At 34.4% G+C, this 12740-nt stretch overlaps 2 protein-coding genes across 5 annotated transcripts in view; both read left to right on the top strand.

The window, feature by feature from the left end:
- The window catches only part of sema4ba (sema domain, immunoglobulin domain (Ig), transmembrane domain (TM) and short cytoplasmic domain, (semaphorin) 4Ba), a 160450-nt gene extending 152079 nt beyond the window's left edge, over nt 1-8371 (top strand). For 3 of the 4 annotated variants that reach the window (XM_087292621.1, XM_087292620.1, XM_087292622.1), the window contains exons 14-15: nt 2078-2151; nt 2418-8371. In XM_087292621.1, the coding sequence (XP_087148747.1) occupies nt 2078-2151; nt 2418-3184 (841 nt within the window). In that variant the 3' untranslated portion in view covers nt 3185-8371. 4 annotated transcript variants of the gene reach the window in all.
- Nucleotides 1-12740, top strand: part of LOC147839744 (uncharacterized) — a 512229-nt gene that overhangs the window by 99113 nt on the left and 400376 nt on the right. The window lies entirely within an intron of this gene.

Below are 12740 nucleotides of genomic sequence, written 5' to 3'. Positions count from 1 at the left end.
ACTGTATATCATGTATTGCAACCATAATATTTTAAATATCAACCAAATTTACATGAAATTTCACTGATATTTAAAATAATAAATTATTCGTTTGTCCTTGAGACACATTAATTGAGACATTCAGGCTTTTTTCTCTCTGCATTTTGGATGCACCATGTTACTTCAATTTGACAGCATTGACATAATAATTTATGTTTATTTATTATAATAAGGACAGTTTAAGATTAAATACATATATATATATATATATAGACATACACACACACACACACACACATATATATATATATATATATATATATATATATATATATATGACACATATTTTATATACATTTTTTTTTCAGAATGAATTAAAGTGTATCATAATCCTAAAACAAATATGTTTAGTATATATTAAAAAAAATTAGATGAAAAAAATATATATAAAACTATTGTATAAAAGTACATTATTAATTTTTAATTATCATGCATTTCAACCATATTATTTTAAATATCAAACTATTTTTTTATCACATTTTACTGATATTTAAAACGATTTTTGTTAGTCATGATTTTTGTTATCATATTACTTCAATTTGACAGCATTGACATTTAATTATATTTATTATAATCAGGACAGTTTAAGATGAAACTAATTTTCATTTAAATATATATATTTGAAAAAAATGAATAAGAAGTTCAAAATGAAAGCATTTATTTAAAATGAATACAGCTTCTTTAGAACATGTAGATATTGATTTTTTGTTTTTGGTAATTGTCAATAGCCCAATACAGATAACTATTTATTCTTTTAATCTGTACTCATTTTTTTTTTTATTATTATTGGGCTGAGAAACCAAAAGAATACATGTTGGTATTACAGGTTTTCTCAGTTGCTTTGACACATTTTTTCAAAATAGTCTTAACATTCTCTAAACTGTGAGTGCAAATCTTAAAACTGTTTGCTGGAACTTCAGAACTTTATCACATGTCTGCAAAATGTATTTACTCCTCCAAAACATTTCATTCATGCTTCAAAACCAAGTCATAGTGTCAGTAATTTGGCCTAAGCCACCAAAACATAAAGTGCATTTGTCATTGTGTGAGCCACACTGCTCAAAACAGTTGTTTTTTCACCAAGACAGTCAATCGTGGAAATTAAGCTTTAAAAATTCTGATACTTGTTGAGAAGAGTCAGTAGTACATAAAAAATTATATTTGCATTTATACAGTACATTTATTTGTGTACAAATGTATTGCATGCAAAATGCAATCTTGCTTGTCCCATCTTGCTTGTCCCATATACTGTATATTTCAGATTTCTTCTGTTTCCACAAACACACACATACACACACACACAAAAACTACAAAATATCATCCATGAAAAAAATATATATATTTTTGGTGGACAGCCTGTCGCTCTTGTTGGCCTTGCCAGAGATTACACTTCTTCCAATTGCTCTTCCACAAGCATGTCACTGCAGTTCAGAATTTATGAATGTAGTGATTGTGATGTGGGCTATTGCTACTAAACTTGGATGATAAATAGATAACACAAATTGTATTGCAACAGGTCAATTACCAATTTAGCAGACATTAAAAACAATGTCAATATCAGATACTTATGGTGTAAACATGTGCTCATACAAATGTTAATTGAATAAACAGTTGTGAGTGTGATGGCTTACACGATAAAAAATGATTGAGAAGTTGTGTAGAGTTTGACAGTTTAAATGAGAATCAACTCATCAGTTTTGATCAACAAGCCCAATGACAATTAGTTTTGTCCAAACGACAGACAATTGTACTTGCTGTTTCTACACATGCGCCAAAGCATTTGCAATTTGCTTAAATCAATGAGAAATGCCACTTTGAAGTCAACAATAGCTAAGGGCTTAGAGATCTAAACTTATTGTTTTGAAAAATATAAATATTGAGAATTGAGTTAAAGCAATTGAAAAAACTGTAATGCATACTAGGAAAATATAAATATTGATTTCATTAAAAAAATCCTACTAACCCTAAACTTTTGTATCTTTTGAAGCAATTCTTTATATATTAAATTTGAGCCATAACTCTGATTTTTACTTCCTAGTCAATGGCAACAAGATGTAGAAGATGCCAACACTGCCATTTGCAAAATGCCCAGTCCCCGTTCAGGAAGACCACGTAAGTAACAGCCATGCTTTGAACACCTAAACTCAGCATGAATCAATATTTAAAGACTTTATCTTCAACCAACCACAAAGTAGCATCGAGTGCATGAGGCTTAGGCAAGCTCTGCCAGTTACAAAAGCACTATGGCATTTACATAACGCCTCCGGCAACAAGCTCTGTTAGCCTGCAAGTAATTGAAGCAGTTGCACGGTGGTTTGCAAATAAGCAAGTTTAAATCTTTGATTTATTAGTAACTAATAAAACCATCTAACCCACAGGTGTTCCAGCATGCCATGTGGTAGAAATCCCAGCAAACACATTTACAGTTCTACCCTGCAAACTGCTATCCAATTTAGCTGCAAGACGATGGGAGTACAGTGATACCGCAGAGCGTTTTGTCTACCCAAGTCCTGATGGCGGCCTGGTGGTTGTAGCCCAAGTGGACAGGCAGGAAAACTACGCGTGTTGGTCCGAAGAAGGCAACTATCGGCAACTTCTAGCCAGTTACTGTGTTAAAGCGGAGCACGAAAGCACCACCCTGACTGGACGTTCCCGAACACAGCAGGTGACCCAAGGAGAGACTATTCTACCTGGCGAAACGTGGTCACCACAAAAAACCAAAACATACTGGAATGAGCTGATTGTTGTGTGTGCCTTACTCGTGTTCTCCCTAGTAGTGCTGTCGCTTTTTGTGGCGTACAGGAATCGAGATAGGATGAAGTCCATGTTAAAGGAAGGCGAGTGTCCTAACATGCAACAGAAGAAGCCGCGAATTCCAGGGAAGCACACTGAAAGCCTTCCGTTAAATGGCAACAACATCCCGCCCTCAGTGTCCGACCACAAGGGCTACCAGACTCTTAATGACAACTACATCTGCAGCACTCCAACCCACGAATGTTCCTCTCCCGAAAACAGCAAGAGCTTCTCAGAGTCTGAAAAGAGACTGTTGACTGTTAACTTAAAGGAGAGCCATGTGGAGATCTCACCCACTTGCCCGCGGCCTCGGGTACGACTAGGCTCGGAGATTAAAGACTCCATTGTTTAAGTCGGTATTGGGAAGACTGTTAAAAAAATAGTGGCCTCTGAACTGAACAGCACCAAGAGAGGGACAGACTGAAAATCGACTGGAAACGTAACCATCACTGGGTTTTATTTTGCACTTTGTCTCCTCTCATTTTGTCTTGGTGATCTGTTCACATTTCTCAGTCACTGCCAAGTCTGTGAAGCACCCAGAGCCACGGCGAGCGGGACGCAAGGTATACAGTACAGTACGATGGGCATTTTGCGAGGCACGCTGTTCCAGTCGTCCCGCCCCCTACCTGTCTGTCCCAAAATGTCTGGTGGCATCTGCGTTAAAGCAATATGATGCCCTCAGGGTTCACTAACCTGTCATGCTCCCATCTCATCCCGCGTAGAGTTGGCCGTCCTGCAAAGAGAAGACGAAAAGTCCAATTTTAGTTGTGCTAAACATAGTGCCTGACGTGAGATGATTAGCTGACATTTCAACATAATACTTGAGGTGTATTGAAGCTTTGATGATTTATGCGAAACCTCAAGCGCAGTGTGTCATCACAACCTCAGCACATATAGCAGGCATACTATGCAAATCACTTAAAGGAGAAGCATCATGTAGAGAGCTAACAAACAGCACAGCTGTCCTAGTACAATAAGTGATGCCACGACCTCAGTATTCCACACAGCTTCTCAGAGGTACACACGTTAAATCAAGTATGCAAGTGAGATTGAGGTATATAAAGAGCCCGCTGGATATTCAGTGTGTAGAGGACTCCAAAGAAGGCATGTTAGCAATACTAGAAGTACGTCCAAGGCAAAAATGACATTCTGATGATACAGAAATGTGAATGTTTCTGATCTTTGTTCCCCCAACTGAAATCAGTTGCAATCATTAATAAGAATTACAGATAATTAAAAGCAGTGGTTCTCAGCCATTATGACCATTATGACTTTAAGGCCCTGTTTACACCTAAGATACAGTTTTACATTGGTGCCATGATCCAGATGGGAGTGATGTTTAGGGGGCTAAGTGTAGCGGAGGCCAGCAAGTGAAATGCTGTGCAGGTAAACCTCACTCCTCTGGCCTCTAAAGGTGCTTTAGCAACATACGCTAGTGGCCATGGTCCTTAGCCTCCTTGTTAAAGCAACTGAAACCGATGTAGAAAGTCGCTGATTCAATCCTAGCTCGGAGCGGGTTGGGTGGTATAGGCAGGGTTACATTTGGTGGCACACCTCCTTTTGAAATCATACTTTTTATTCTAATACTTATCAATTCAACTTTTTTCAGACAATATGCAAAATTGTTACTTTTCTTCATGAGATTTTTTGTCCACTCACATTTAACCGTTATTAATAAATCCTTACATTTATATAGCGTCTTTCTGGACACTCAAAGCGCTTAACACATTTTTTGGATCATCCATCGCCAGTGTGCAGCATCCACCTGGAGGATGCGACAGCAGCCTTATTGCACCTGCCTGCACACCACACACCAGCTGATTAGTGGAGAGGAGACAGAGTGATGAAGCCAGTTATGATATGGGAATAGTTAGGAGGCCATGATAGACAGAGGCCAGTAGGCAGATTTGGCTAGGATGCTGGGGTTAAACCCCTACTCTTTTTCGAAGGACATCCAGTGATTTTTAACGACCACAGAGAGTCAGGACCTCAATTTTAATGAGAGGCCATTACACGGCACTTACTGAGCAGTATAGAGTCCCCATCAATATACTGGGGCATTAGGAACCACACAGACCGCAGGTTAAGCACCCTCTGCTAGTCTAACTAATACCACTTCCAACAACAGCCTTAGCTTTGCTTCAGTGGACGACCATGTGAGAGTTGCAGAGAGCTAGCTACCGGCTTATTTATTGTTTTTCTAGTATGAACACTCATGTGGTCAGATGCATTCAAACAGCTAATACATCCTCCTCTCTGACTTATGAAATCCTTTTTAAACATTACAGGGCCTGTTGTTAAAGAATGCTAACCAGATTGGATTTAAAACCTGCAGTCTAACTGAAGTTTTGTAAAAAAGCACAGTGTTCTCTTACCATTCTTGTTTTAAATGCAAATCTTCATTGTTTTATAAAGTTTTGTGCCTATTAGGGTAGGAACAGAAAGGTGATATTCTCTATATTGTTTTCAGTTGTTTGTGTTCAGTTGTCATTATTTGTAAATTGCACACGTATTTGAAATATTAGATCAAAAGAAAACCCCAAAACATCCATCCACAGAAGTAATCTAAACAAATGGACAAAAAAGACTTTAAAAAGCCAAGTATAAGCTTCAAAAAGATTTAAAAGCCAAGTACAAAGAGCAATGTCTCCCTTTTCTGCTTGACCAAAATCCACTGTAATATCAGGTGTAAACAAGGTCTCTAAGTCACTATTTTCCACAAGATTACCCGAAGGTCTGATGACTTCTCTTTCTGAAATAAGGCTTTCTCATTTCTTGATATTTATTTGTTTTATTTTTTTTACTTCAGGTTTATCAAAGACAAAATAAAAAATGGAGTTAATTATGATACATATACAGTGCTCAGCATAATTGAGTATACTCCATTTTGAAAATTTATATTTTTATCCGTTTCTCCGTGAATATAGGTAAGTATTTTGGTGCATTAAAACATAACAGATTTAGTAACCAAATATATTTATTAAAATAATATTTTAGTCACCAAACATATTAAGAAATTGAAAGATAAAACTATTAAATTCAAGCAAAATATTGCAAAAATAAAATACAAACTACAATATATTTTCTTTTTTTTTTTTTTTTTGCTTCTTATGATTTTACCTCTTTTTAAAATTTTTATTACTTTTTTTTGTATAACATAAATTTAGCTGTACTAGTTTTTGGACCATTATCGTAAGTTATTTTGTAAGATAAGTTCCAGATTTGGCTTCAGTACTGACTAATCTAATGTATATGCACAAATATAATATTGTAAAGCTTCCTATTAAAAATATCAAATAAAAAAGATATTTGTGATTTGTGAGGGGTGTACATCTATATGCTGAGCACTGTAAACTGATTTGTACTGTTGTATGTATTGCCTTAATTTAATGCTAATTAAAAGTTAATCTTTCAAGCATTTTAAGTTGGACCATGGTTGAGAACCACTGTACTGTAATTAAAAGAAAGGTTCACCCAAAAATAAAAATACAAATCACTCATCATTTACTCTCCCTTATGTTGTACCAAACTGTTTGTGTATTTGTTTTGGACTTTTTTTTATTTTAGAAGTTTGGATAAGAAAAGAAATCGTCGAAATATCTCCCTGTGGAAGAAAGTCAGGTTTGGAACAGCATGAGGGCGAGTAAATGATTGCAGAAATTTCAATTTCAGCATGACTATCACTTACAGTTATGCAAATGCTGTCAACGGAAGTGACCAAACGTGTCTTGAATATTGTTTACCTAAATTGGTTGTTGTGCCAAAAGATTTTAGTGAACCATCTCTGACAAATACAGATCTTTCAAGAGCTCTGTTCTCTTGCCTCGAAAGTGTACTTCTCTCAGACATTTATATCGCCACGTTGTGAATTCAAATGATGAATTTGCATTCGGACAGAAGACTTTACATGCCAATATTATGCTATTAGATCTATGCTCCTGAAGAGTGTAAAAGTGACCAGCAGATTTTTTTTCCATGAAAAAGTGCCATGTTCACTAAAACACCTTAAGTCGAAGCAGGCTAACAAATGTTTTTTTCGGATGGGAGCCATGACAAATGTGTATATGAAACAGTCAGGAGTGTCGTAGTAGTGCGATTATCAAACAGTAAACTACTTGGGGATGAAAACCACACAAGGCACACACATGTAAGCAAGCAAAGCATCAACATACAGTAAGGATTGATGTACAAATGTATAGTTAAGAACACACAAGCTAAAATAATTATAATAATACTTTTTTACAAATTGCATTTCCACAGTCAACACAATTCCCAAAGACGAGCATTGTATATTGCACCACCCAAGTGTGTAATAGTTCATCGCCATCGATCTTTAAAGATCATTTGTATTGTGAATGTAGTTACGTATTGATTGAAAGTGTTCCGAAATTATTCTTTCAGTGTCTTATTTAAATTCATGCTGAATGTTTGATAGCAGAACATTTACTTTGACAAATCTGACAATGACTTTGCAAACAAAGTTGTACAATTGTATGTGTATGGGGGAGGTCGTTGTGACATTCTGCTTTTTGTTTTTCTAACCAGAATGCATTTTTGTTGTTTTATTTAATTTGTTTCTGTTGTATTTGCACAGAATGTGGCAAAGGTTCTGACGTGAAAGTGTCTGGGAGTGAATATTCTCATGACGTTGCTGTTGAAAGTACAAACTCAGTGGTTGTGTTAATGCCTCCAAGCTAGATTTTGTGACTCAAATGTTGTGCAGGAAAGCAAATGTACACACTCTTGTAGACTCGAACACGTGAACGAAAACGCAAACCTCACATGCATGTCTGCTCTGGTGGACTACACAGTATAGAATTAACTTGTACATTTAAAGTCGCAAACCACTGTATATTGAATGGACGTCTGTTCAACAGTCCACTGCGAGGGTATGTCTCCACTGTGCTGATTAATATCTACAGAGGTCCCATTTTATATATATAAATATATCAATCACACACACACAAAAAAAAAAACACACAGAATATATTTAAAGCACAAAAAAGGATAAAATGCATTTGTATTAATATAGCTGTTTTATGCATATACTCAGACCTCTGTTTAAATATCATTTTTAAAATATCATGCAAAAATAATTTAATTTTTCCAGTAAAGCATCTGATTATTATCACTATAGCGTGTCGTTTTACCGATTAGACAATGTGAAAACTTCACTATACATCGGCTGCTATCTACAAGCGGTAGATTTAGTCATGTATAGACAGTCATAGTCACATATTTCAGTGCTGAACTGACTCAGACATAAGAGTTGCTGGACTGCGGTGGTCGGATACTCTTCAATCCTCAGATACATTCTTTATAATGGCGCACCAAGATGCTCTGACCTATTGTAAGTTAATGTCTTGTAAACTTTAATGTAAAGGTGTATTTGTACATTTTGCTGCCAATGTATAAAAAAACGTTGTGAAATGTATTTTTTTGTATTATACATCACTACTGTTTTTTGTTGTTTTTATTATAATGTACATAAAAGCACTTTAATTTTAATTTTTTAAATAAAAGACATAAAACCGCTGAATCTTGTCAATGCATTAAAGATGGGTTAAAGTCTTGTTGGATCTGCATCCAATTAAAAGAATAATTTTAAAGCATTTCAAGCAGAATAATTCATCTGTGAAAATAAAGTGTCATAATATATACTGTAAAAAACAATAGCTGTTCTCACTAATAAAATTAAGTGCAGTTAACTTATTATGAATAGGTCACCTTACAATATTTAAACAACTTTTTAGCACATTAAGTACTTTAACTAAATTGATTTAAGTGATCTCGACTTACAATAATATGTATTTACAACTTTTGAGTGGTCATGTGTCAAAAGTATGATAATGATAGAGATTGGTAATGAGGGAAACAGGTGGAAGAATTAAAGCTTAAGCATAATCAGACATAGGCATAATAAATCTGAAATCTTTTTCAATTTTTTGATGTTCAAATTGATAAATATATTAATATATTATTATATATTAATACATGTAATAATTTTATGATCATATAATAGTTTCTAAAAATATTTATTTAATAATAATAATTAAAATAATATTTATATAATAAATAAATAAATGAATAAATAAATAATACTAATTATTATTGTTATTAAATTAAACCTTGGTGAAAATGACTTGTTATAAAGTGTTATGTTTTTTTTGTTTTTTTTTGCAGTACATGAATGCTATATAATATAATAAAATTGCTTTTAGGATAGCATGGTGGTGCAGTAGGTAGCGCTGTCGCCTCACAGCAAGGAGGTCGCTGGATTGAGCCCGGGCTGGGTCAGTTGACATTTCTGTTTGCATGTTCTCCCCGTGTTGAGGTGGGATTCCTCCGGGTTCTCTGGTTTCCCCCACAGTCCAAAGACATGCGGTACAGGTGAACTGGGTAAGCTAAATTGTCTGTAGTGCATGGTTGTGTATGTCCTAGTCCTCCAGGTTGGGGGTTGAGAAAAATTAGATGTTACAAAACACCAACATGATGTTAGATATCAACTTTGATACAAATGGCCCTGGGAGTAGGTATTCGTTTTTGTCTTTATTTAAAAGTTTTAGTTTAGCTTACTTGATCATTTTAAAGCAATCGGTTTCCTAACATTTTCCTAGTAATGTGAACCCTAACATGTAATTAATACAACTAATTATTTTGAGTCAACGGAACTTTATTAAGAAGGTTTTAATTACTTAATAAACGTTTGCTTTGTTAAGAAGTTGTAAATACAAACTGTTTTAAGTTACAGTATGCTCACTTAAAATTAATACACTATTTTAAATTGTGGGTGAAATAAGAGCTGAACATATTTACTGTAAACAAAAATAAAACAACAGGCTCATTCTGACTTGAACTATAGTGTAATAAGATATAAATAAATAAAATAAGTAATGATAATAACAATAAGTTTTAATATATTTTATATTTTAAAAACGTTATGCTGACAAATTCATAGATTTAAGACAAAATATTTTAAATCACATGTATTTAGTATTTAATTCAATGTAAATTTGAGTTTTTTTACATTTGTGTTTTCATATACTGTATTATAATACTGTACCTTAACTATTGTTGCAAGGAATAATATTTCAGTCAATGAATTTAGTAAATTTAAAACGTAGACCTGTGAATTAGATTCCATACCAATAATAATGGCCAGATTAGGTTTCTTGGGCTTTCTTTTACATGAAAGTGCATTTCTTCACATTCCCAAACATATAACTCTCACTTTCCATTTTCTGACTGCAAGCTCTAAACTTATTTAATAATGCTGCCATCGTGTGGCAACTGTGGGTAAAAGACATCTTCTGTTTTTGTATTATTTTTTTACTTAAAAAATATTAAATACAAGAAAAAAAAAAATAGGAAAAAAGTTAGGAAAGAGAGAAAAAAAACTTTACAAAGTCTCAATCATTAACAAAAAAGATCATATTTAAGAAACGTATTGTTCTTATTATTAATTAGCTCAAGAGATTCAATATTGAATGAAATTTCAGCAAGAAAAGTACTAAATTCAGGTATTGCCTTATTACTTATTTTTGTGTATAAAAAATGTACAAAGTAACACAAAAAAAATTAACAATAAGATCGAGAGCATGATCATTATCTGAGAAATACAAAAAAAAATATGTATTTCTTTTAGACAAGTTTAAATCATATTTAAACAAGGATGATAAATAAAAAATAATGTTATTCCAAAGAAGTTTAACTTCTGGAAGTTATAAAGTTTCTTTATGTATATTGCTGAAAGTACACACATTAGATATATCAAAATAATTAGCAATTTGGGAATTTGTAGGATATACAATATGCAAAATATTTAAATGTATCTCTTATTTTGTTTGATATGCTGAATGTTTCAGGTAATAACCTTTCTCTCTTCCATTTAATACTTTCAGGAAAAATTGGTCCAGAAAAATGTACATCTTGGATAGGTATATACAAAATAATGTAACAATCATCTGAAATTTCTGTTGTTGCATTTTTTTTTTTTTAAATCAAAAAAGACACTCCTTACAAAAAAAAAAAAGTTTAGGCATAATTGTAAAGTAAAGAAATGTTGTAAATAAAAGCACATACCTTGGTGACAAGCTCTTTATAACACAATTGAAGGATTTGGCTGGCAGAGATAAATTATAAAGTGTCATAAATTCCAGAAATATTTCAGAATATTGCAATCATTATTAAATAAGTCCAAAACAAAAACAATTCCTCTTTACAACCACCTGTCGATAAAAAGAACTTTCATCTTCTCTTACTCCACTAGGCCACAGTTGGTGTGATCATGTTTCATCCAGGTTAAATAAAGCAAAAAACACTAATTGTCATAGTTACATCAACGCAATGCTCATATACAATTATGATAAAGTCAATACTTGTGCTAATCCTTTTATATGTGTGTTTGTGTTATCTGACGCAGCAAAAAGTGACTATGACTGAATCCTGTAAACACTTGAGTCAGTTTAAGACGTAGGTGCGGTGCACTGTTTGCACAATGACACAGAGAGCTATAAAAATAACAATAGGTACAAATCAGGAAGGAATGCCTTTAGGTTATTTGCTTACTTTTTCAGTTTTACTGAATTTCTTTACTATTACTATTTATGACAACCTAACCTGTCTGCAATTCAGATTTTTAAAAAAAATAATGGAAGGAATGAAAATGAAAGATGGGTTTAGCCAAGTTTGTGGTGTGGACATTACCAAACAAAGGCAGGTAAATGTCCTTCAGCAGATAAAGAACAGTCTACGCCCGGAAGGGAAATAAAGTATTAGCACAATTGACAAAATGAAACCACAGCACAAACTACTGTACGTCAACATGACCGCAACCAGTGATGTCATTTTGGTTACATTAAATTTTATGAATATATTTTACCAAATAATGATTATAAATGGTTATATAATTCATTGATTCATTTTCTTTTCAGCTTAATCCCTTTATTAATCTGGGGTTGCCACAGCGGAATGAACCGCCAACTTATCCAGCATGTTTTTAAGCAGCGGATGCCCTTACAGCTGCAACTCATCTCTGGGAAACATCCACACACACTCATCCACAATGGACAATTTAGCCTACCCAATTAACCTGTACAGCATGTCTTTGGACAGTGGGGGAAACTGAAGCACCTAGAGAAAACCCACGCAAACGCAGGGAGAACATGCAAACTCCACACAGAAGCGCCAACTGACCCAACCGAGGCTCGAACCAGCGACCTTCTTGCTGTGAGGCAACACTACTGCACCACTGGTCGCCACAGTAGAATGAACCACCAACTTATGCAGCATATGTTTTACTCAGCAAATGCCCTTCCAGCTGCAACCCATCGCTAGGAAATGTCCAGTCAGTCATCGACCAAAGCTTATGACCATAGGTGAGAGTAGGGCCATAGATTGACCAGTAAATTGAGAGCTTTGCTTTTCGGCTCAGCTCTTTCTTTACCACAACAGACTATACATCGACCGCATTATTGCTGCCGCTGCACCAATCCGCCTGTTCTGCGACCACAGAATTTCATCTGTGCTATTCGCAGACGATGTTGTTCTGTTGGCTTCATTAAACATGGACCTTCAGCATGCACTGTGGAGGTTTGCTCCCAAGTGTGATGTGGCTGGGATGAGAATCAGCACCTCCAATTCCGAGGCCATAATGGTTTGCCATCTCCAGGTTGAAAGAAAGTCCATACCCCTGGTGGAGTTCAAGTATCTTGGGGGTTTGTTCATGAGTGAGCGAAGCTAACATATAAGTAACAAATGCAAATAATATCAATAAGTAAATAAATAAATGTGCCTCAATTATAGTCATTTTGAATTTATATAAACATTTTAAAGAATAATCAAATAGATTTTTTTTTCAACCAATTATTTTCTGTTGTGAAACTGAGGCTGTAAACACACAGGCCAAA

This window comes from Danio rerio, chromosome 18 (assembly GCF_052040795.2).
Source record: "Danio rerio strain M-AB ecotype USA chromosome 18, GRCz13ab, whole genome shotgun sequence".
Lineage (NCBI taxonomy): Eukaryota > Metazoa > Chordata > Actinopteri > Cypriniformes > Danionidae > Danio > Danio rerio.
Note: the sequence above shows the minus strand (reverse complement) of the source record. Positions and strands in the feature narration are given on the sequence as shown.